Source organism: Entamoeba histolytica, genomic scaffold (assembly GCF_000208925.1).
Source record: "Entamoeba histolytica HM-1:IMSS scf_1104750517707 genomic scaffold, whole genome shotgun sequence".
Lineage (NCBI taxonomy): Eukaryota > Evosea > Mastigamoebida > Endamoebidae > Entamoeba > Entamoeba histolytica.
Genome location: NW_001914870.1, coordinates 118,834 through 140,084, shown reverse-complemented (window position 1 = coordinate 140,084; position 21,251 = coordinate 118,834). Strand labels below are relative to the sequence as shown.

The following is a 21,251-nucleotide window of genomic DNA, read 5'->3' as shown; positions in this document are numbered from 1 at the left end:
TTCATTGAACAAAAATGATAAAAAGAAAGAAAAACTATAATATTAAATTTTAATATAATTTATTAAAAAGATAATTTTAAAAGGTTTATATTTTTTTAATATAAAATGAGAAAAGATGTTTTGATAATTTGAAAAGAGAAACAATTCAGAAGAAAGAAAAAGACTTAAAAAAGAACTTAAATCATTAGCGGATGGAGAAAGTGGAGGAGGGGTATCATACAATTCATTTATGGAAAGGAAAAGTAATAGAAGAAAAAGAGGTAACATATTATATATATAATGATATGGAAATATTACAAATTGGAAGACAAGTACCGATTATTTTAAGAAAGGCATATCTTAAATTACATCCAGAAGTTAAAGGAATGAAAGAAGAAGAAATAAAACTAAGTTTTGAAATTGTGTTTGACAAAGAATATTATTTTATTTGTAAAGATAAATGTGAGTATTGGTATTGGATTAATAAATTATCTTATTTTACTCATAACATTGGTGTTCTTGGATTTCCTTTATTAGTTGCTATAAGAAAAAGTGGGTGGAGAGTTCCTAATCCAATTTATAGATGTATTGAATATCTTGAACAGAATAATGGTATTAATGTTGAAGGAATTTTTCGAATGAATGGAAATGCTAAAGATATTGATAGAATAAAAGATCTTGTTGAACATGACCAAGACATTCAATTTACTCAAGAAGATGATTGTTTTATTGCTGCTTCATTTTTGAAATTATATTTAAGAGAAATGCTAGAGCCATTAATTCCCTTCAATTTATATGAACAATTTATTCAATTACCTAAAGGAGGTTCTAATATAAAACAATTCATCTGTCAGTTACCTGAAGCAAATCAAGATACTTTATGGTTTATTCTTCATTTTTTAAAGAAAGTTGTTCATAACTCTGAAAAAAATAAAATGAATGCATATAATCTCTCTACTTGTATTGCTCTTACTGTATGTTCTCCTCAACTGACGAAATCAACTGATCAAATGGAATATACACTTGGAGCAGTTGAATCTTTTAGTTTCTTATTAACTCATTTCGATGAAATGTTTTGTGAAATTGAAAAGAGAAACATGAATAAAGGAATGACTTTACCAACATTTCCTGCATTCTCTCCTTCTTGTGTTGACTTATCTTCTATAGCACAAATAATTCGAAATGACATAAAAAAAGGATTTCGTTCTTCTTATAAGAAACCTTCTTCTGGATTTTCTTCTCCAATTACATCTTCTCCAAGAGGAGAAGACATACAAGGAGAGTATCAATTCAATTTTAATCGTGGAAATTCACCATCTCTAAGTCCACCACTTAAAGACGATTTAAAAATGTCAAAAACAAGTTTTTTACATTATTCAAATAGGTCAAGAGCTTCTTGTGGGGATATCCTTGAAATTTTAAGTCAAGAAAATAATACAAAGAAAAAAACTGATAGTACAACAATTACCTCTTCACAAAAACAAATAGAAACTACCATCCCTGGGAAAATATGTCGTTCTGGTCCTTTCTTTATGAATCCAGACGTACGCCAAAAAGTAATTGGACCAATTAAATCTCCTTTTGATAAGTGTAATGGTGATGTGATTTCAAAACAATCATCTATGTAAAGGAGTCTTTAATATTTTAATTTCTTTTTATTGAATTGTGTTTTCATTGATTTAATGAATAAGTTTATTCTTTTTTTTTTAAGTATAAACAATTCATAAATGCTTTGCTTCTCTATTAAGTTTATTATCAGTGAGAGTGTCTTTAAATAAACAAAGTTGATCTTCAAATTATATTGGTGATAAAGACAGAAAACTATATATGTTAATATTTGCATTCAACTCCAATTACTATGAAATTTTAAACAAAAAGTATTTGATAAACATAGTTATTATTACTATTCTTTATACCAAAAAAATAAGAAGTTCCTTAGTTTCTTTCATGTTCATTATCATTGATAAAGAGTGTATTTTTATAATTTACTTATCAAAAAAGAATTTCTGTTATAATATTTCTTGTAATTTTTTTTTGTTGTTTAATTTATTAAAAAAGAATAATAAACAAAATAATAAATAACAAACTTTGATATATAATTTTAATATTAGACTTAATTCTATTCAAGATTTTTTGGTATCATTAAAACAAAATGATTAAATAGTGTTTTTTAAATAATACCACAAATACTCTTCTCATTCCTTTGAAAGAATATTTTATTTATCAAAACAATTCATTCTAAAATTTTTATATTTTCTTTTAATTTAAATTTTTAAATAAAAGAAAATAAAATCATTAAAGTTAAAAAAAAGGAGAATTTTTTATTTAGTTCTTTTTAGTTGATTTCTTTTCTTCTTTAGCCCAAACTGGTTTTGGAGCAATAAATGGAATCTTTTCAACACCACCAACATAAGGTCTAAGGACTTCTGGAACAATAATACCATCTTCACATTGATAGTTTTCTAAGATACAACAAAGAGCTCTTTCAGTAGCACATAAAGTAGAATTAAGCATATGGACATAACTTTTAGTTTTGTCTTTCTTGTCAGTTTGTAATCTTACTTCAAGCTCTCTGCTTTGATAGTCAGTACAATTACTGCATGAGACAAGTTCTCTGTATTCATTAAATCCTGGGAAATATCCTTCAAGATCATATTTCTTAGCAGCAGCATTATTAAGAGCTCCTGAGACAATATTAACGACTCTGTAAGGAATCTTAAGTGATTCAAAGAAATCACGTGAATTTTTAATCATTTCTTCATGCATTTCCCAAGATTTATCAGGAAGTGTCATACAAAATTGTTCAATCTTTTCAAATTGATGAACTCTAAAGATACCCCAAGTATCTTTTCCATGAGCTCCAGCCTCTTTTCTAAAGTTAGTAGAGAATCCCATATATCTAATTGGTAATTGTTTTGGAAGAATCCATTCTCCAGCATGAAGTGCAGTTAATGGTTGTTCTGAAGTAGCAATTAAATATTTTTGATCGTCTAATTCAACATCCTTACCAGTTCCAACATGGTATAATGTTTCATCAAAATCTGATAATTGTGCAGTTTTAGCCATTAATTCTCTTCTCATAAAATATGGTGTTTGAATTGGAGTAAATCCTCTTTGTTCTAAGAAATTAGTACCATAATTAATAAGGGCTTGATTTAATTTAAATCCCCATCCTTTAAGATAATAACCTCTATGTCCTGCAACTTTTACAGCTCTTTCAGTATCAGCTCCACCAATCATATGAATAAGTTCATGATGATGATATAATTTTGGAGTACATTCACCATAAGTAACTTCTATTTTATTAAATTTTTCATCCATTTCAACTGGAACTGAGTCTGGAACAATATTTCCAACTGACTTAATTTTTGCATCAATTTTAACTTTCAATTCAGAAACTGATTTCTCTAATTCAGCAATTTTACTTTCACATGCTTTCTTTTTAACATCATATTCTGCAAGAACTTCTTTTGTTGGTGGATTTTCTTTATTTTTGTGAAGCATACCTAATTCTTTTTGAATCTTTCCAAGCTCTTTTCTAGTTTGGTCAAGAGTAAATCCTTCTTTTTTCCATTCATTATCAAGTGCAAGAATTTCATCAACAATTTCTACTGATGCTCCTCTCTTTTTTTGTGATTCTTTAATAACGTCTGGTTGATTTCTAAATAAATTAATATCAAGTCCCATGTATGATTAAACTAAAACTAATCTTGGGTTTAAACATTAAACCCCTTTTATTTCTATATACTAATTTCTTTATTATTGAATTTACTATTAATTATGTAAAATTTTATGATGAGTCTTCTCAACGTGGTTATTACTGGCGTTATTATTTTTCTGTTTTTTCTTCATTTGTCAAAACCTTTTGTTATTTTGTGATTAATTATCTTCATTTTCAGACTATTCACTAACCGAATGAAGAAGAACTTCTTATAAATTTAATCTAAATCATTAAAGAACCAACTAAAATCTGTTCTATCATTCTTCCTTTTATCAAACGTTATTTTTTTAGAAACTTCAATATATCTTCCATTTAAATTAGTTCCTGTTAATTTTATTGCTTTTTCAACAGCATTAGAATTTTTAAATTCAATATTAGCATATCCCATTGTTGTTTGAGTGAATTGATTGATAGGAATATTAACTTTTAATACAACACCACATCTTTCAAATAAGTCTTCTAATTCTTCTTTTGTAGTTGTATATTCAACATTACTGACATGAACAGACCTTGAATTTAATTCTTTTTCAATTTCATGTCTAATATATTCTTTATTTACATTATCCTTATGAACTGTTCTCCATTCTTTTTCTAATTTATCACAAAGAGAAGGAGTAATACTCATTGAATGAAATTAAAACTTTTAAGTTCATTTCTTTTTATAAACGATAAATACGTAAAAATTCTTTGATAAAACTTAAAAAAGTAATTTGTTTTGTTTAATAAAATCAATTATTCATCTTACTTGTTGTAAATGTGATAAAAATTCTTTAAATTCTTTATTTTCTGGTGCATCTTCTTTAATATTATATTGTTGAATTTGATGTGGGAATGCAAAAACTACTGTATTAATATCATCTCCACCTTGCCAGACATAAACTTGTTTAAAATACTTAGCTAAATCAAGAATTGTAGATTTTCTTAATTGAGAATCACGAGCTACAATATTATAAATTATCATTGGTGGTGTAATAGAATTCATATTTGCTGTAAATAATGATTTAACCATATTAACAATACAATTTTGTTGTACAAATGGTAATGGTGGACCAATTAATTCTTTGTCTGATGTTGTTTTATTATCTACATCAATAATAATTGCATGAACTGCGTTTTGAAGCATAGACATTTCACTTTTATGTGCTAAATTAGTAAGATATTCAATTCCATTCATAGTAATTACTGCTGTTGTTTCTTCATGTGTTGCAAAGAAATATTTGGATGCTGCTTCAACAACTACTGGATCTACATCAACACTGACAATACGTGATTCTGGAAGTAATGTTTTAATACCAAGTGTTAATGTACATCCTCCAGCTCCAATAATAACTACTCTAAATGGAAGATCTACTTTAGAATGCCAAAAGAAACACATACCAATACGTATGGCATCAAGATATGGTGATTGTAAAATTGATTTTTCAACATTTAGTTTTCCATTAACAACAACAGCTTCTGATTGAACAACTGTTCTAAATCCTTCAAATTTCATTCTTCTTATAGAACTTCCATCGTCATTACTTGTTTCTTCAACTAAAACATTTCCATTATAATCTGATTTCTTTTCAAACAATAATTTTCTATTTCCAACTCCTTCTTCTGCAGTAAGAATTGGTGCATCATTAGATTTCATTCCTTTTGGAATTAATTCTTTTGAAATAAGACCAAGTTCTTTAATAATTGATTCTAAATTTTCAACTGTATAATGTGGATCAATAAAAACAAGAAGAACCCTTTCTGCACTAATAGCTTGACAAAGGTCTTTATTACCTTCATCAGTGGCATAATGATATTCATTCTCACTTCCTTGTGGAACAACAAATACTGCAATTGGAATATTTTGTGGTTTTGGACAATCAATTACAAGGAATGTATATTTTGGATAAACTTCATTAATATAATATGGTAATGTAAACTTTTCATTAGGATGTATTTCTCTGACTTTCTCTAAAAGGGTTGAGTCAAATCCTTTAATGTTAGTCATTACTTCAATAACAGTTCTTTGTTTTCTTGTTCAAAATTAGACATGAAAATGAATCTGATTCTTTTCTTTTTTCTTACATCAATTACTCTCTATTTTCCTTCCATAATTCCTAAAATATTTTTCTTTATTTAAGGGTAATTCTTGTTAAACCTAACCCTATTTTATAAATAGATAATCTAAAAATTAAAAGAACTTATAATTGTAAAACATCAAAAATAATTGATAATAAACAAATAGAATGTTTTATTAAACACAATAGTATTAAGTGAATAAGAATAAAAACTAAATACGTCCTTTTAGCATGTCTTTAAATTTAGACAACTCTTTTTGTAATTCATTTCGACTTCTTTTTGACTCTTCTTGATTTTGAGATTCTAATTGTATTTTTTGCATTTCTGCAAAACGTCTTCTTTCAAATTCTTTTCTTTCTTGAGCTGCTTTGACTCTTTGATTTTCTTCTATTTGTTTTCTTTTTTCTGCTTCACGAGAGTATTTATCATAATCTTTCTTTCTCTTTAATAACATTCTTCTAAGTTGTTTTTTAAACATTAAATCTCTTTCTTGTTCTAAACGTTGTAATTCTCGTTCTTTTCTTTGACGTTCTTTCTTAATTCTTGCTCTTTTTTCTTCTTCTTTTCTTTTCATAAGTTCTATTTGAAGTCTTTTTTGTGTGTCTTTGAGAATTTTTTGACGTTCTTCTTCTTTAAATTTCTCAAATAACTCTTGTTCTGTTTTTGCCTCTTTTGCTTTTATTTCTTTCATAACTTCCATTCTTGCTTTTTCTCTTAATTTCTTTTGAAGAATTTCATTATAAACATTACTTAACTCATTTCGTTGTTTATCAGCAATGTCATCATATGATGGTGAATCATATTTAATAATTTTTCTTCTCTTCATTTGTTCTTTTGCTAAATTCTTATAATAATTAATTACAAATTGTCTATTCCTTAATGCTATCTTTTGTCCTTCTGTTAATACTCTTTTTTGATGAACAATTTCATAATTTTGTTCAAAACTATAACTTAATGAAAAAATACAACTTAAAATAATTATAATATTGAAATTTTGGTGAAGAATCATTATTGTTATTCAATTTTCTTTTTTTTTAGTTCTTTTTATTCAAAAAAAAACAATAAGAAAAAGAAGAAGTATCTATTATTCTTTCTTATTCTATTTCTTGCTTTATCTTGAAACTAGTAACAACGGATTGACTAAATATCCAATATCAACCGATGTAAAGACAAATGGGAATGTACTATCTGCTCCTTCTGGATCATACCCAAGATCTTCACGAGTTGGTAAATAATTAACTTCAGTACCAATAGTAGGACGTTTACCAACAAGATTTTTCATTAACTTTTTGTTTTCTCTTTTTTTAAGTCTCATAACAATTAAATCATATTTAGTTGGTAATCCATAATGCAAAACTGAATCAGTAAATAATCGAAGAATTTTCATATGAAACCATGCATGAAGAACATGAACAAAGTTTGCTTCACAATAACGTACTAAAGTAGTTTTTTGACTTTCAAGTGATTCTTCTAATGATGATTTAGCTGATTCTATATTAGCAACTTCTCGTTTAAATTCTCTTACTGAATAATGATATGTACGACATTCATTCTTAAAATCATCTAAAGCATGTCTGAAAATAACAACCCGATATAGTTCAAAATCATTATCAACTATTACTTGTATTGCAGAATCACATACAACAAATTCATTTAATGTGTCATAAATTTTAAGAAATTCTTTGTGTTGTTGTTTTGAAATTACAACAAATACTGTCATAAGATATTCTGTATCTACAATAACATCATCTGGAACACATGAATCTAATCTTCTAGTTAATAATGTTCCTGTTTCTTTTTTATTTTCAATAGCAAGTTCTCTAGAAGTAGTTTGATATTTAGAAACTAAGTCTCTTAAACGGACTTCAATTTGTTGAATGTCTTTATATATTCTGTTTGTTAATACTTTTGCTGTTTCTGTAAATGGGTATTTCTTTTCATCCCATCTAAATTGTGTTAAATCAGTTTCATTCCATTTATCATTGAACTGAATTTCCTTATTTACATCAACCCATGTATTACATAGTCTTCTTACAACAGTCCCAACTGAACTGTCTATTCTTACAAGATCATCAGATAATGTCATTAATGAATCAAGTGATTCAAATTTTAATTGTGTTGGGATCATACTTTTATAACACTCAGCAAGACCTTCTGATTTAGACTGAATTCTTTCAAAGTCATACCCATCTGCTGTTTGTGTTCCACTTGGTAATGTTGTTAAAAGGTAAAGTCCAGTTTGGGTCATTTGTTTATTTTTTAATTAGGTAGTTCTTTTCTTTTTTTATTCTTTTTTTTTTTTTTCTCATTTTTGTTTATGTTAAAACCTGAGAAATTTGTTTTTGTTGCAGAAACTTAACTTATAAAAATTATTTTATTGTTCTGTTTGCGTGAAGTGTTTCTTGAAGTGTTTTCATTTCCTCTTCTTGTTTTTTTATCTACCATTATGAGTTTCATTATTTGTATATTCCAAATGATAAAAACAAACAATGGCTAACTTATTTTTTCGTGATTCATGAATTTCTTTTAATTGTTCTAGTACCTTTTCTGCTACACAACACGTAATAGGTAAAAGACATTCAATTTCATTACCTAATTTTTCTATCCTCTGCTTACAGAATAAAAGAGATGCTTTCATTTCTTCTTCTGTCGTTGGTTTTGGAATAGAATGTATTTCTGGAAGAAAAATCACTTTAGATGTTTGTAGTTCCTTCTTGATAGGTGCATAATTTAACATTTGAATAACAGTAGAAATCCTTTTTAAGCATTCTAATCTATTATCTGTTGAATTAAACATAATTGGAAGTTTAAGTGTTGGTATTTCAAATTTAGAAAGATTGTTTTTATTTTCTTTGTTAGTAATTGGACGTTTTGGTGGTGGAATAATTTCATTTTCTTGATTTGTTTCTGTTCTACGCTTCAATGAACATATCTCTTTTTTCTCTTCTTGTTTAATAACTATATGTTCTTGAAGTTCTTTTTGGTTTATATTTGCTTTATTATTAGAATTTTTCATAGTCTGCATATTGTCAGGAAAGTCTATAATCTTCTTAATGTTAGCCTCTTTTTTAAAACCTTCTTCTGACTCTTTTCTTAACTCTTTCTCTAATTCTATATCCTTTGTGGTTTGATTTCTGATTGATGAATTGTCGTTTGGATTAATTCTAAGTTGGAAGTTATGGTTGTCAGATGATTTGTGAATAGATTTTTCGTTGATTTGTTTAATTGAATCTTTCATTCGATCTTTCAGTGGTTTTGACATTAAATTGGGTTTTTTAAATTCAAATTTTTTCATTGAAATATGGAAATTCGATTTCTTATTTACTTTTGGTTTCACTTGAGGATGTTCGTTGGGTTTATTTATTTCTTTGTCTGGTTCTTGTTTGATTGGATTATCAGTACGTTTTATTTCTTTTGTCTCAATTACCTGATTTTCATTTTTCTTTGACTCTTTTAATTGTTCTGAAATAATTCTCTCGTTTCTTGGTTCTGGAAACACTTTTGGTTGAATATCTTCATTCATCTTATTTGTGACTTTTTCTCCTTCTTCTTCTGGTGAAAACTGAAATGAAGTTATACTATTGAAACTTTTAACACTGGTACTTTCATTTTTTAATAACACTTCTCCACTGTCAGTTGTCATTTTGTCAAACCATCTCATTGTATCACTAGTATCAAATCCTTCTTCTTTCATTGTGTCAAATGGATTAAAACCATTGCTAGAATCATGTAATTTGACTTTTTCAATATCATTTTCTTGTTTATTATATTCAATTGGTGTTTGTTTATTAAAAAATAAAGGTTTTTTCTTTGTTTTAGTAAATAATCTACTCATATAACATCCCTTTAATCAACATATCTTATTATATATCTTTGCCTTTTCATGTTATAAGAGATGTGGAAGAAAAGAAAGGTTTTAGACTCTTCGAATTTTCAGATGTTAAGGATTGTTAGAAATAAATAGAAAATATAATCTCATATTTTCAAATACCTTGAAAATCAATCTATCAAAGCTATTGGGGAAGTGCACAAGGAACTTAAAATTTTAATGACTAATAGTGAATGTTAGTTTATTGAAGTAAATGCATCAATAGTCTATGTAATTTTTATGAACAAACAATACACTACCTTTATTCAAACTGAAAAGCAATTTAAGTCATATTTATTAATTCTTTTACATGGAAAAAAAAATACAGATAAAAGAGAAGCATTATAGTATATATGCTTGTCATAGAAAGTTAAAGAGATACAGAGTTAACCTTTAAATATTATTCCAAGGTTTTGAAAATACCTTATTAATTCAGACTTCATACTTTAAAATTAATCCAATCTATCATTAAAAGGAAATTATTAATACTCAATTGGGTAAGTTGATATGAAATAGTAAAGTCTAAAAACAAAAATGGTTAGGTTAATCAATTTAAGAATTAAATGTCAATAACAGAGAATTGAATGAGTTAATGAAAGTCATTCAAATTAAGTAAGTTATGAGTAGATATGTATGACTCACATCTGTTGGTTATTTAGATTAGTAATAATAAAAATATTGTTTTATAATATATTGTCCTTCATTGTTATGTAGTGAGTCATACAAGCACATTACTTAGAACATATTTAAGATAGAAATTAAACAAATAAAAAAGATTAGTGGATGTACGAAAAAAGTGACTGATTATTTATTTTTTGGATTGGGAATGTGTTTTGTTTAATGTAAGAATATTGAAAACTTAATGTTAAGAGCCAATAAATACATATTGGAGAGGTGAGATCTGTCAAGAAAATTAAAGCTCATCAAATTGAAAGGGATTATATAGAATTTAACTTCCACTAACAAAGAATTGACAATAATGTTTATTCACGAAAAAAAAAACAAGTCAAAAGGAATGTTTTGAATTTCCTTTTTTCATTTTTGTTCTACGTAGAAAAATCAAAGACAGAAAGAAACAAGACAAATGAGGGAATAAATGATGAATTTTTTAAGAAGATTATTTTAGTTGGTAATACTGAAAAACAAGAACATAAACCAAATAAACAAAATCTCCTTATTTATGATTAGTTTCTTAGCTTCTAATGTTTTGTTTTTACAAAGTGATGACATGGAAACCAATAAGCAAAAAATGAAAATACAAAATTGAAAGAAAGAAGGAATGTAGAATGAGGCAAGAATAAGTTAAGAAAAGTGAGTGAAATGTCACAAGAAAGAGAAAAAAAGGGAGTTTGATTCCAAAATGGTTAGGACAGAAAGCCAAAAAACAAAGAGACACAAAGAAAACTTCAGTAAAACGAAATAAAGGATGATTCAGTGGGACTTGAAACGAGGTAGTTTTAAAATTGTAGCAAAAAGCAAATGGAATATTTAAATGGAACTTGTTAAACAAATTAATGTAAGAGAATGATTTCAAGTGCTTTTATTACTCGTGTCCCCTTTCATATTGAAGATGGAAATGTCTTTGTTATGAATTATGAAGAAAAAAAAGTTAAAAATGAAATGATTAATGCTAAAAGAGAATCAAAGAACAGAGATGCTGCACAACAAGCTTTTATTGTAGGAGTATTATCTCAATCTGGATATGAAGTAAATATCAATAGACTATATAAAAGAGGAAATATGACATATCAAATGTTTACAATTAACAATGTTAAAAAGGACGATAAGGTTGTGTTTGATGCTTCTCATCTTGAATTTGAATATGATGGACTAAAAGAAAAGAGACAATATCTTGATGCTATAACAAATAATTATCTTATTGAGCTTCTTAATAAATGTGGTGTTATAGTTGAAGAAAGAAAAACAAGAAAAGTTATTAAACCAAATAGTATTGCTATGAAAAGGTTAAATTCTGTTACTATTAATGGTAAATTCTTTGGATTTAGACATATTAATGAAATTGGATGTCATTTTAATCAAATTATTCGATCAAGAACATCAACAAAGAGTGGTTCTGTAGTTCTTCCATATGATGTTTCTTTTGAGTGTCCTAATTTGTCTTCAATTCGAAGTGAGTCATGTTAAAGCAAATACTAATAAATGATGTATTTAATTTTATTATTATTATTTATTTTTGATTTGTTTTGTTTTTCAATTTTTTAAACTAAACATATTTTAGAGGTGATTTTACTATTCATCACCAATTATTTTGAGGTAAATATTTTATTTTTAAAAAATTCCAAAAAACAACAATAATAAATCATTAATTACATCCTGCACAACCTGTAACAGGAATATGATGTACTTGTGTATTTTGTATACTTCCTAAACGGTGACCACCTTCTGGGTTATGGGTTCTATTTCCATTTCCAATTTGGGGGTGACGATATTCAACTTGTCCAGAAAAATCAAGTAATGACGCAAAACTACTCAATTAATACTTTAAATACTTGTTAGAAAGAAAAACAAACTATAAAAAGACTAAGTCTGTTATTGTAATGAAAATATCTGTGAGTGCCATTTGAATATTCTTATCAACTAAAATATGAGATGAACTAAAAAATAATAATTAAAAATGGAAAATACTATTGAAAGTAGTTTTTCATTAGTTTCATTAATTACAACAACAGTTTTATTATTAATTGGCATTATTGTTTATGTCAGTTTGTTTAAATTTATTTTCTTATAAACGTGATAAAACGATATTTATTTAATAATAGTATCAAAGAGAAATAAAAATAATAAAAATAAAAAGTCTGTTGTAATGATTACTGGAATAAGTGGTGTTGGAAAGACATCATTATATCTTTGTGTTTGTATTTTTATTTATTTATTATCATATATAATAAAATAAACTAATAACATATAGCTACAAAATGATACAATTACTGAAACATGTACTTCTATGGTTGAAAATATTGGTACTTGTCATGATACTATAACTAAACAACCATTTGAAATAGTGGATATTCCTGGTTATGGTAAAGTTAGAGGATTATATAAAAAATATATTGAATTAGCTAAATGTATCATTTTTATGATTGCTGGAGATGAAGTTAAGAAAACAATTAAAGATGATGCAGGATATCTTCATTGTATTATTTCATCAAATACAAATAATATACCAATATTAATTCTTTGTAATAAGAGTGATATTCCAATGTCTGAATCAAAAGATATTATTAAAATTTTATTAGAAAAAGAATTAAACAAATTACGTGTTAGAGTTGCAAAACCAGGAGAAGTAATAGCTGATGATGATTTATATATGTATGGAGATCCTGATGATGAATTCCATTTTGAACAACTCAAGAGTAAAATTGAATTTGCTCAATCTTCAGTGAAAGAGAATGATATAGATTCTGTTTGGAATTTTTTGAGTGGTGTTGGGTTAAAATAATTTATTCATTTAAAAATAATAAAAGTCTTATTTAATTAATATTTCATATACCCATCTTCTATTCTTCTATTCAATGTTTCTAATTGATTCAAATGTCCTTCTTGATCATGGAATACAATGTAATCACCATAGGTTGTTCCTACATGTCCTCCCCAATTTTCAGGCGTTAATAAGTCAACCCTTTGATTTGTAGTATTTGCAAATTTATAAATCCAATGACCAAACCCAGGATCTTCTAATGAACTTGGGGCAAATGTGTAATAATTTTCCCATTTTCCAATAAATTTAATGATGTCTTGACTGAAAATAGATAAATAACCTCCAGGATAAATGTAATACCGTGGAAGATTTCTAGATAATGGGTCATAATATTTATGTCTTGGATTAGTATAAGGGGCATGATAAGTTAGTTGACCAACAACTGTTGGGTTATGGGTGTGAGCAAATAAAAAGTCAGATAATAAATCGACAGTAACAATAATTTCATCATCAACTCGAGTATAGAAATAGTAGTTTGGGAATAATTTAAGTGCCATAATATAAGCATTAATATTTTTTTGTTGTAAAGTAAACCAATGTTCATTTAAATCAGGCATATCAATGAAATAAATGTCATGATATGTTTCATTCATTTCAACTAATTCATTGTATTGTTCTAATTGCTTTGCAGATGACTCCCCAAAAACAAAAATGCATTTAAATCCATACCTTTGTTGGTATTCTTCTCTACACCAAGTATTTCTTGTATTTTCTACATGATTTATTTTAGAAGGAAAACTGTGAATAATTGCAAGCCATAATTTTTTAGGATAAATTCGATCTTCATTTCTCGGTGGATTTTTTGATTTTAGCTCAACATGTGCATATGTATTAAAATCAATTTCATAAGGATAATCTTCTTCAACTTTAAACTTTGGTCCATAGAACTTAGTTACATATTCTCTTTGTTTTTGAGTTATATATTCTTTAGCAGAAAATAGTTGAAATAATAAGAGGATAATAATCATCTTTAAGTAATGATTTTTTTCTTTCTAGTACAATCCATTGAACTAGTAATTTAAGATAGAATCTTATCATTCTACATTTATTAACTCTTTTTAATTATTATCATCATAAAACCGAAAGCAAAAAAAAGGAAAGTCACTTATTGTGGGATAGTTGGGTTTGTGTTGATATACACGAAAATTAGTGCCAATTTAATTTTAGGATCATCAGAGTCATTAAAATTAATTTTTAAGTTTCTTAATGTTTGAATGATAATATCATTTGAGGCATGAATCAAATCAAACTTTGTTATTCCTAAAGCAACAAACCAATTTTCTCTTTCAATTCCACTAACAATAGACATTAACTTTTGAACTTCTAGTTTTTGTTCTTCTTTCCATTCTCCAAAACCATAAGGTAATTTTGAAACATTAATTTTTCCATATAATGTAGGAGTGTTTAATAAATACATTCTTGCAAATCTTTGACGTTCTTCAAAGAGACTTTTATCTCTTTGAGTATCTCCTTTAATAATATTATCAACAATTGATTCAATAACAATCGATTTAGTTCTTGTTCTTGCTTTTTGAAAACAAATAGGACATTCATAACAATTTCCATATTTCATTGAATATTCTAAATCACATGTATAACAAAAGGTATGACCACAACTTAGTGTTATAGGAACAACAAATAGTTTCTTACACATCGGACAAGTAACATTTCCCCTTACAGTATTAGCTCTTAGATTCATTGAGTAATATTCATCTGAAACAGTATCTAAACAATTTTCAGAAGTACTAGTTAAAAAATCACTAGTATTATCAATGTTAGTAGTAGGACTTTCTCCTTTTTTAAGAACTTCATATCTGAAGTTGAAAGAAGAAGATGGTTGTTTAAAAATTGTTCCTATTTCAATACTTTTTCCTCCAGCCAAGGTAATAAGATCCCCATCCCTTAAAGTTTTAAAAGTAACCTTTTCATTGTTAACAAAAATCCCATTTGTAGAAAGGTCAGAAATAACAACACCATCAGCAGTCATTTCAAGTTTAGCATGAATTCGTGATATATTCATAGGATGAATTAAACTATCAAAAACAACATCACATTTAGACTGTCTTCCAAGAGTTGTTATTTTCTTAAATAAGTGAATTAAAGTAGGAGCATTTGAGTTAGAATCAGTACTTTCTTTAATAAGATGAGCATAACAGTCACACTTCCTTTGTTGAAGCCAAACTTGAATTGGTTGAGGAAGTACCACTTTTTTTTGAAGACAATTAGAGTTTTCATTACTTGACCGTAAGGTGTATCTAGAGTTCATGTAGATTTAGTAATAATAAGATCTAGAATCACTCTTTTAAGATGAACCAAACTGAGAGAGGAGTGTCTATTCTATTTTTAAAAAATCCCTTAGAGATATAAAAACAAATATCAAAAAAAAAAGATACAGTTAATCTTGATGAGTAACAAAAGAAACAGTTCTTGTTGGAGTTGCAAAGTATTTTTCTTTTTCTTGGAAGATTGAGTCTTCTTCAAAGATATAATGCCTAATATTATTAAGAAGAATTAAAAATTCGATATCGTTATCTGTAACGTTGCTTATATTACTAAGACTTATTTGTTTAAGATTTGTTAATTGAATTAAATGAGGTAGTAAAGGAGTAAAACAAGTTTGATCTTTTAAAGTAAATGATGTAAGAGAAGTAATGTCTGAAATAGACAAGAATTGAACGTTATCACAATGAGATATACAAAGACGTTGTAAAGAAATTAATCCATTAAGTGGAATAGGTTCTTCTGTTTTAATTTTACAATGTTTAATAGATAAGGATGTAAGATAAGAGAATGAATTAACTGAGTTTAGATTTAATAATTGTTCAATAAAATGTAATTCAAGACGTACTAATGAGTTACTAATACCAGTATATTTATGAATATTACTAACATCAAATGTAGAATATCCTTTAAAATATAAATTAGGTGGCCATTGTTGAAACCTATTAAATAATGCCTTAGCAAATCTGGATTTAATTTTTCTTTGAACCATTGTCATATGAAGAATTAAAATTCTTTTAGGATCTAATTGAGTACCAGTTAAATTAAATGGAGCAAATTCATTATTTTCTAAAGGAATTGAATATAATTGGAATTGAACATGAAATTTGGTAGAATATTTTAATATATCAAATACCTCTTCACTAATACTGGCAATATAATATACTGATATATATTTTAAATTTGAGCATTTGTCCAATGAAAATACAGCTGGGTCTTTATTTATTTGAGTACCAGAAATATTTAAATAAGTCAATTGACTTAATTCACTTACTCTATGAATAGAATAAAATTGACTAAGTGTAGTTGATCGTATAATTAATGAGCATAAATTAGGTAATTTCTTTAAATCATCAACAGATTCATTAAATGTATCTAAATGATAAAAGAGATTAAGTAAAGTTAATTTTTGCATTGAAACAAAACTTGGTGACCAAACAAAACATCTTAAATTTTCACATTTTACTAACTTTGAAAACATCTCTACTTCTCTAGGTTCACTAAACCTTGCATTTTTACCTGGGTCTTTCCAGAAAGAAAGAGTTTTTAATGAGGTTTGAGTTGTTCCAATAAGGGTAGCATATTTTATGATATTTTCTTCTCCAATATCATATGTACCTAAATCAATTTTTGTAAGAGAATGAAGTGGTAATTGATGAATAATATTTGAAAGTAAATGATATTCAGTTGTTGCATTATATGAAAAACACAACGCTTTTAATGTAGAGTTATTTGAAAGATGTGTAAGTTGTTTATAATCAAATGTAGTAAATTTATCATTTGCTGAATCACCATTTAATATAGAAGGTGTTAAATGTAATGAATATAATGGTACATTGACATTTATTAAATTTCTTTCTAAACATTGTACCTGAATTAAATGATTACAAACACGTTGACATTTATGGTTAATTTGTATGAAGTGCTTTAAGTCAAAGTACTCAACGTATGAAAAAATATGACAAAGTTGTAATGTCGATAATTTGGTCATACCTAACATTTATTTAAAAATGAAAAAAAAAAGTTCAAATAATAGATATATCCACATTTGGATTTTCTTCATATTGAGAAATATTTTTATTTCAATTTCTTCAATATGCCCTATTTCTATCATATAGTTCATTTCCATTAAATGAGAATTAGAATGTTCTTTTTCTAACGTACTGCCAGAATTTCCTATGTAAAATATTAATTCATTCAGGTTTTTGGTTATTAATATTTGTAATATTTTTGGGAAAGTTTATTTGTAATTTTAGTGCCTTTATTCTTTTTACTGTTTTATTGTATATCCATTTATTGTAATTATTACAGGTATTATTTCTTTATATTTTTTTTTCGTTGTTCTGTCTTAATGCTTATTGTAAATCTTTGTATTTATTTTGTGAATATACTTTAGTTCAATATTCTTATCTTGATATATGACAATATCATTATTATATCCTTTCTTGTCTTTCATTTTTTGATTATATGTGTATAATCAATCAAAGGTTGCAATTCAAAAACATGGACAAACTTTAATACAAAACCAAATATTGAATTATCAATTATTATTTGATTATGGTGTTGCACTTTGTGAGATAATACCTCTTCAAAGTTAATTGATTGTTATTTATTTATTATGGTAGATGATTAGTTATTGTTATGATTGGGGGTATTATTTATCAACATGTGAGTATATTTAATAATAATAATTTTGAATTAAACATATGGGTATTATCAAGAAAGTGAGACTGATAAGTGGGTGTTGATAATGAAGGAGATAAGATATAGTCATAGTGTCATTGGCATATTCAACACAAAATAAGACAATAAAAATGAGAAGATATAATACACACAAAAATCAAAATAAAGAACAAATAATAACTTAAATAAAGAATATTTAAGTCTAAGATGTTTGAAAAGACATTAAATTAAAAAAAATCATGTGTGCTAAAAAAAAATTGACAGACATCCTTTTTAATATGAAGAAACACTACCAATTAAGTAAGTCATAATTGATTTTATTTTTTTGATACTTTATATCTGCCTTTTAGTATAGAACGAATGGTTATTATTTAAAGATGAAAAAATAAAACAATAAAAAAGAATAGGAAAAGGAAAAGAAAATAGAATAAAAAAACAAAATGAAACAAACAATTTCAAAATGGATTTTTTAATGAATTAATTTTAGGCTTTTTTTCCTAAAGGAAAAGAACTTTAAATGTTTATTCCAAGATGTCCATAAGTCATGTTGAAAAAGAAAAGAAATTAATTAAAAAAACTAAAGAAACTATGGAAACGGCTACTTGGAAACCTGTTAGAAAAAGGTCTAATTCAACACGTTCTGGAATTCGTTTAGGTATGAGGAAAGGAACACCATCTCCATCATCTACTCCACAAATACAAAGTCCTGTTGTTATTGAATCAAAAGAAGCTCCGTGTGTAATTGAAAGTCATAAAATGGATGTTAAAATTCATGAACCAAACCAAAAAACTGATGAAATATTACAAGGGAAATCTAGATATGCTGATGTTCAACGACAATTTACATTTTGTGAAGTTGTTGGAAGAGGAGGATTTAGTGTAGTTCATCGAGCAATTTATAAAAAAACACATGAGGTTGTTGCATTAAAAATTATTGATAAAAAAATTGTAAGAAAAGACCAATTAGAAACACTGTCAAGAGAAATTGGATTTGTTAAATGGTGTGAACATAAATATTTATTACAAGTGTATGATATACTAGAAGATGACGATTATATTTATGAAGTTCTTGAATTTGCTCCTGGAGGAAATTTATTTCAACGTATTACAAAAAAACCTTTAACTGAACAACAAGCCCAATGGGTTGGATATCAAGTTGCTTCAGCAGTATATTATCTTCATACTCAAGGTATTTGTCATAGAGATTTAAAACCAGAAAATATTTTGTTAATGGAAAAAGATGGCGGTTTTAATATTCGGTTAGTAGATTTTGGTTTAGCTAAGAAATTTACTGACGATATATTAAAAACCCCTTGCGGTACTTTTGATTACGCTCCACCAGAAATGTTATTACATGCACCACAATATACTCAATTATGTGATATTTGGAGTTTTGGTGTAACAATATTTGTTTCAATGTGTGGGTACTATCCTTTTGACGGAAATAGTCTTGCAGAAAACATTGAACAAATGCAATCTGGAGATATTAATTTTGATGATGATGAGTGGGAGTTCATTTCTGTTGAATGCAAAGATTTCATTCGAAGATGTCTAGTTGCTGATCCAACAAGAAGAATGAATATTGAAGGAGTGTTAACGCATCAGTGGTTATGTGGTGCTTCAGTTTATTCAAATCCTTATTTTGCAAATTTATTAAAAGAATTAAGTCAACAAACAATGGACAAAGTTGTAGCACCTAAAAAAATTACTATTGATAGAAATTAAAATTTTACAGTACTAATACACTTTGTTTCAATTAACATTACTGTAAATTAATTGAAATTCACTATTCTTTTTGTTCTAATAAGTTATAATATCATTCTCTTATTTATTTTTTTTTACTATTATTCTTTTTTCTTATTCTTTTGATATAAAACTAACTAATTCAAATTTTTTTATTACATTTCACTTATTATTAATATGACAGAAACCTTAACACAACTCCACAAAACTCGTATTGAAATGGGATCTCTTCGTCAGGTTTTGGAAATTATTTCTCTTAGAACAGAAACAGCACCAATACCTATGCAAGTTCCATTAGCTGTTGATAGTTCTAATGAGCCAGTGGCATTATTTCCTGTTACAGTTGATCCTATGAAATTGAATACTTTTGTGGTTCAATTGAGTGATGAATATTATCTAGAAATGACAGCTAAAGAAGTTGAAAGAAGGTTAAATGAGAAGATTAAAAATTTGGAAGCAAAAGAAAAAACGCTACTTGATAAAATCAAAAATACTACAAATGAAGCAAAACATAATATCGAAGGAGATGTCCGTAATATTACAGAGTTTATAACTGAAGAAGAGTATCAACAAATGCAACAAAAGAAAAGACCAGTTCAAAAAACTAAAGAAGTTGATTATCAAAAAGAAAGGGAATATATCAATGAACTTGCATCTTTAGAACGTGAATTAGAACGTTCTGGTAAATTAGAATATGTAGAAAAAGTTGGAACTACTGAAGAAATTGAAGAAATACCTGAAAGTGAATTTAGTGAAATGCCTGGTGTTAAAGCAACAATAGTAGAAAGGAAAAAGGACAAGAAACAACCTACACATGAAGAAAAACCTAACATTCCTCTAACCAAAAGCAATGACATTGTTGAACGGAAAAAGGAAAAGAAAAACCTTTCTCAAGACAATAATCCCCCTAAAAGAGTTTCTTTATTCAAACAAAGAATGGGAAAATAATTATCATTTGATTAATAATTAAAAATACTTTATTATTATATTCTTTTTGTGAAAAATTTTTTGTTAATATAATCATTGATATAATATGTGTAGTAAAATGGAAATATTCTCCTTTATGAGGTTTTACTTTTATTATATCTTTTGTTTGTTATCTGTTCTAAGTAGTTATACTTTAGGTGTTTTAAACAAGAAAAGACGTCCGTTCCTTAATTCTTTTCTTTTATTGAAAGGTTCTTCATCTTTCTGAGATAACAAGGTTAAATTTTAATGTTATTAATAATAAGAATGTAATATAACTTATTTCATGTACTTATTTAAAAACTATTCAATACCTTTAATTATCAGAATGATAGGTTCTATTCTGTTTAATAAATTTCATTATTTAAATACTTCTAGCTATGTTAAATTTCTGTTAATAATTTTAATGAAAAAGAGCTGGAATATTTCAACTACAGAATGAATTATTTATGTTCTACATTTTCTTTATTATTATTTTATTAATTTCTTGATCTGAAACAAGAACATATAATCGTGTCTATATCAATTGGTTAAGAATAATTATTGTTTTCAATCAAAATAATTTGTATTTAATGATTAAATGATATTTTAGTTATTAAACTAGTGTTATTTCAATATTAAATATTAATTGAAAAAGAAGGATATTGATCATTTATTTTTTTTTTATTAAAAAGTTGTAAATAACTTAATTTTATCGATTTATTAAACACAATTTGATAATCTTATTATATAAAATA

General features: G+C 26.5%; 14 protein-coding genes across 14 annotated transcripts, besides 2 other annotated features; 5 read left to right on the top strand and 9 right to left on the bottom strand.

Moving 5' to 3' along the window:
- Window positions 1-191: 191 nt before the first annotated feature.
- On the top strand, window positions 192-1,607 carry EHI_092650 (Rho GTPase activating protein, putative; the record flags this gene model as incomplete). The annotated part of the gene is made up of 1 exon (XM_645586.1): window positions 192-1,607. The coding sequence occupies one exon, from the start codon at window positions 192-194 to the stop codon at window positions 1,605-1,607; it is 1,416 nt and encodes a 471-aa protein (XP_650678.1).
- A 676-nt stretch (window positions 1,608-2,283) lies between these two features.
- On the bottom strand, window positions 2,284-3,671 carry EHI_092640 (seryl-tRNA synthetase, putative). Its single transcript, XM_645587.2, has one exon. It carries the CDS (start codon window positions 3,664-3,666, stop codon window positions 2,305-2,307), a length of 1,362 nt encoding a protein of 453 aa, XP_650679.1. The 5' UTR covers window positions 3,667-3,671; the 3' UTR covers window positions 2,284-2,304.
- A 246-nt stretch (window positions 3,672-3,917) lies between these two features.
- EHI_092630 (RNA recognition motif domain containing protein) lies at window positions 3,918-4,325 on the bottom strand (the record flags this gene model as incomplete). The annotated part of the gene is made up of 1 exon (XM_645588.1): window positions 3,918-4,325. The coding sequence occupies one exon, from the start codon at window positions 4,323-4,325 to the stop codon at window positions 3,918-3,920; it is 408 nt and encodes a 135-aa protein (XP_650680.1).
- A 111-nt stretch (window positions 4,326-4,436) lies between these two features.
- On the bottom strand, window positions 4,437-5,684 carry EHI_092620 (uncharacterized protein; the record flags this gene model as incomplete). Its single annotated transcript, XM_648074.1, has 1 exon — window positions 4,437-5,684. One exon carries the CDS (start codon window positions 5,682-5,684, stop codon window positions 4,437-4,439), a length of 1,248 nt encoding a protein of 415 aa, XP_653166.1.
- Window positions 5,685-5,966: 282 nt separating this feature from the next.
- EHI_092610 (uncharacterized protein) lies at window positions 5,967-6,764 on the bottom strand (the record flags this gene model as incomplete). The annotated part of the gene is made up of 1 exon (XM_645590.1): window positions 5,967-6,764. The coding sequence occupies one exon, from the start codon at window positions 6,762-6,764 to the stop codon at window positions 5,967-5,969; it is 798 nt and encodes a 265-aa protein (XP_650682.1).
- Window positions 6,765-6,866: 102 nt separating this feature from the next.
- Window positions 6,867-8,003, bottom strand: EHI_092600 (vacuolar ATP synthase subunit C, putative; the record flags this gene model as incomplete). The annotated part of the gene is made up of 1 exon (XM_645591.1): window positions 6,867-8,003. The coding sequence occupies one exon, from the start codon at window positions 8,001-8,003 to the stop codon at window positions 6,867-6,869; it is 1,137 nt and encodes a 378-aa protein (XP_650683.1).
- A 121-nt stretch (window positions 8,004-8,124) lies between these two features.
- Window positions 8,125-9,590, bottom strand: EHI_092590 (uncharacterized protein; the record flags this gene model as incomplete). Its single annotated transcript, XM_001913417.1, has 2 exons — window positions 8,125-8,193; window positions 8,244-9,590. The coding sequence occupies 2 exons, from the start codon at window positions 9,588-9,590 to the stop codon at window positions 8,125-8,127; spliced, it is 1,416 nt and encodes a 471-aa protein (XP_001913452.1).
- Window positions 9,591-11,147: 1,557 nt separating this feature from the next.
- EHI_092580 (uncharacterized protein) lies at window positions 11,148-11,768 on the top strand (the record flags this gene model as incomplete). Its single annotated transcript, XM_645594.2, has 1 exon — window positions 11,148-11,768. The coding sequence occupies one exon, from the start codon at window positions 11,148-11,150 to the stop codon at window positions 11,766-11,768; it is 621 nt and encodes a 206-aa protein (XP_650686.2).
- Window positions 11,769-12,258: 490 nt separating this feature from the next.
- EHI_092570 (uncharacterized protein) lies at window positions 12,259-13,083 on the top strand (the record flags this gene model as incomplete). The annotated part of the gene is made up of 3 exons (XM_001913416.1): window positions 12,259-12,346; window positions 12,404-12,495; window positions 12,553-13,083. 3 exons carry the CDS (start codon window positions 12,259-12,261, stop codon window positions 13,081-13,083), a joined length of 711 nt encoding a protein of 236 aa, XP_001913451.1.
- Window positions 13,084-13,118: 35 nt separating this feature from the next.
- EHI_092560 (uncharacterized protein) lies at window positions 13,119-14,090 on the bottom strand (the record flags this gene model as incomplete). The annotated part of the gene is made up of 1 exon (XM_645595.1): window positions 13,119-14,090. The coding sequence occupies one exon, from the start codon at window positions 14,088-14,090 to the stop codon at window positions 13,119-13,121; it is 972 nt and encodes a 323-aa protein (XP_650687.1).
- Window positions 14,091-14,227: 137 nt separating this feature from the next.
- On the bottom strand, window positions 14,228-15,388 carry EHI_092550 (uncharacterized protein; the record flags this gene model as incomplete). The annotated part of the gene is made up of 1 exon (XM_645596.1): window positions 14,228-15,388. The coding sequence occupies one exon, from the start codon at window positions 15,386-15,388 to the stop codon at window positions 14,228-14,230; it is 1,161 nt and encodes a 386-aa protein (XP_650688.1).
- Window positions 15,389-15,517: 129 nt separating this feature from the next.
- On the bottom strand, window positions 15,518-17,122 carry EHI_092540 (uncharacterized protein; the record flags this gene model as incomplete). Its single annotated transcript, XM_645597.1, has 1 exon — window positions 15,518-17,122. The coding sequence occupies one exon, from the start codon at window positions 17,120-17,122 to the stop codon at window positions 15,518-15,520; it is 1,605 nt and encodes a 534-aa protein (XP_650689.1).
- A 13-nt stretch (window positions 17,123-17,135) lies between these two features.
- Window positions 17,136-17,601: a repeat region.
- A 173-nt stretch (window positions 17,602-17,774) lies between these two features.
- Window positions 17,775-18,132: a repeat region.
- Window positions 18,133-18,336: 204 nt separating this feature from the next.
- On the top strand, window positions 18,337-19,530 carry EHI_092530 (protein kinase domain containing protein; the record flags this gene model as incomplete). Its single annotated transcript, XM_645598.1, has 1 exon — window positions 18,337-19,530. The coding sequence occupies one exon, from the start codon at window positions 18,337-18,339 to the stop codon at window positions 19,528-19,530; it is 1,194 nt and encodes a 397-aa protein (XP_650690.1).
- A 195-nt stretch (window positions 19,531-19,725) lies between these two features.
- On the top strand, window positions 19,726-20,516 carry EHI_092520 (uncharacterized protein; the record flags this gene model as incomplete). Its single annotated transcript, XM_645599.2, has 1 exon — window positions 19,726-20,516. One exon carries the CDS (start codon window positions 19,726-19,728, stop codon window positions 20,494-20,496), a length of 771 nt encoding a protein of 256 aa, XP_650691.1. The 3' UTR covers window positions 20,497-20,516.
- Between the last annotated feature and the right edge of the window lie 735 nt (window positions 20,517-21,251).

What these genes read in the sequence shown, in the direction of transcription:
- EHI_092640 (XM_645587.2), bottom strand. Translation starts at nt 3,666, where the DNA reads ATGGGACTTGATATTAATTTATTTAGAAATCAACCAGACGTTATTAAA.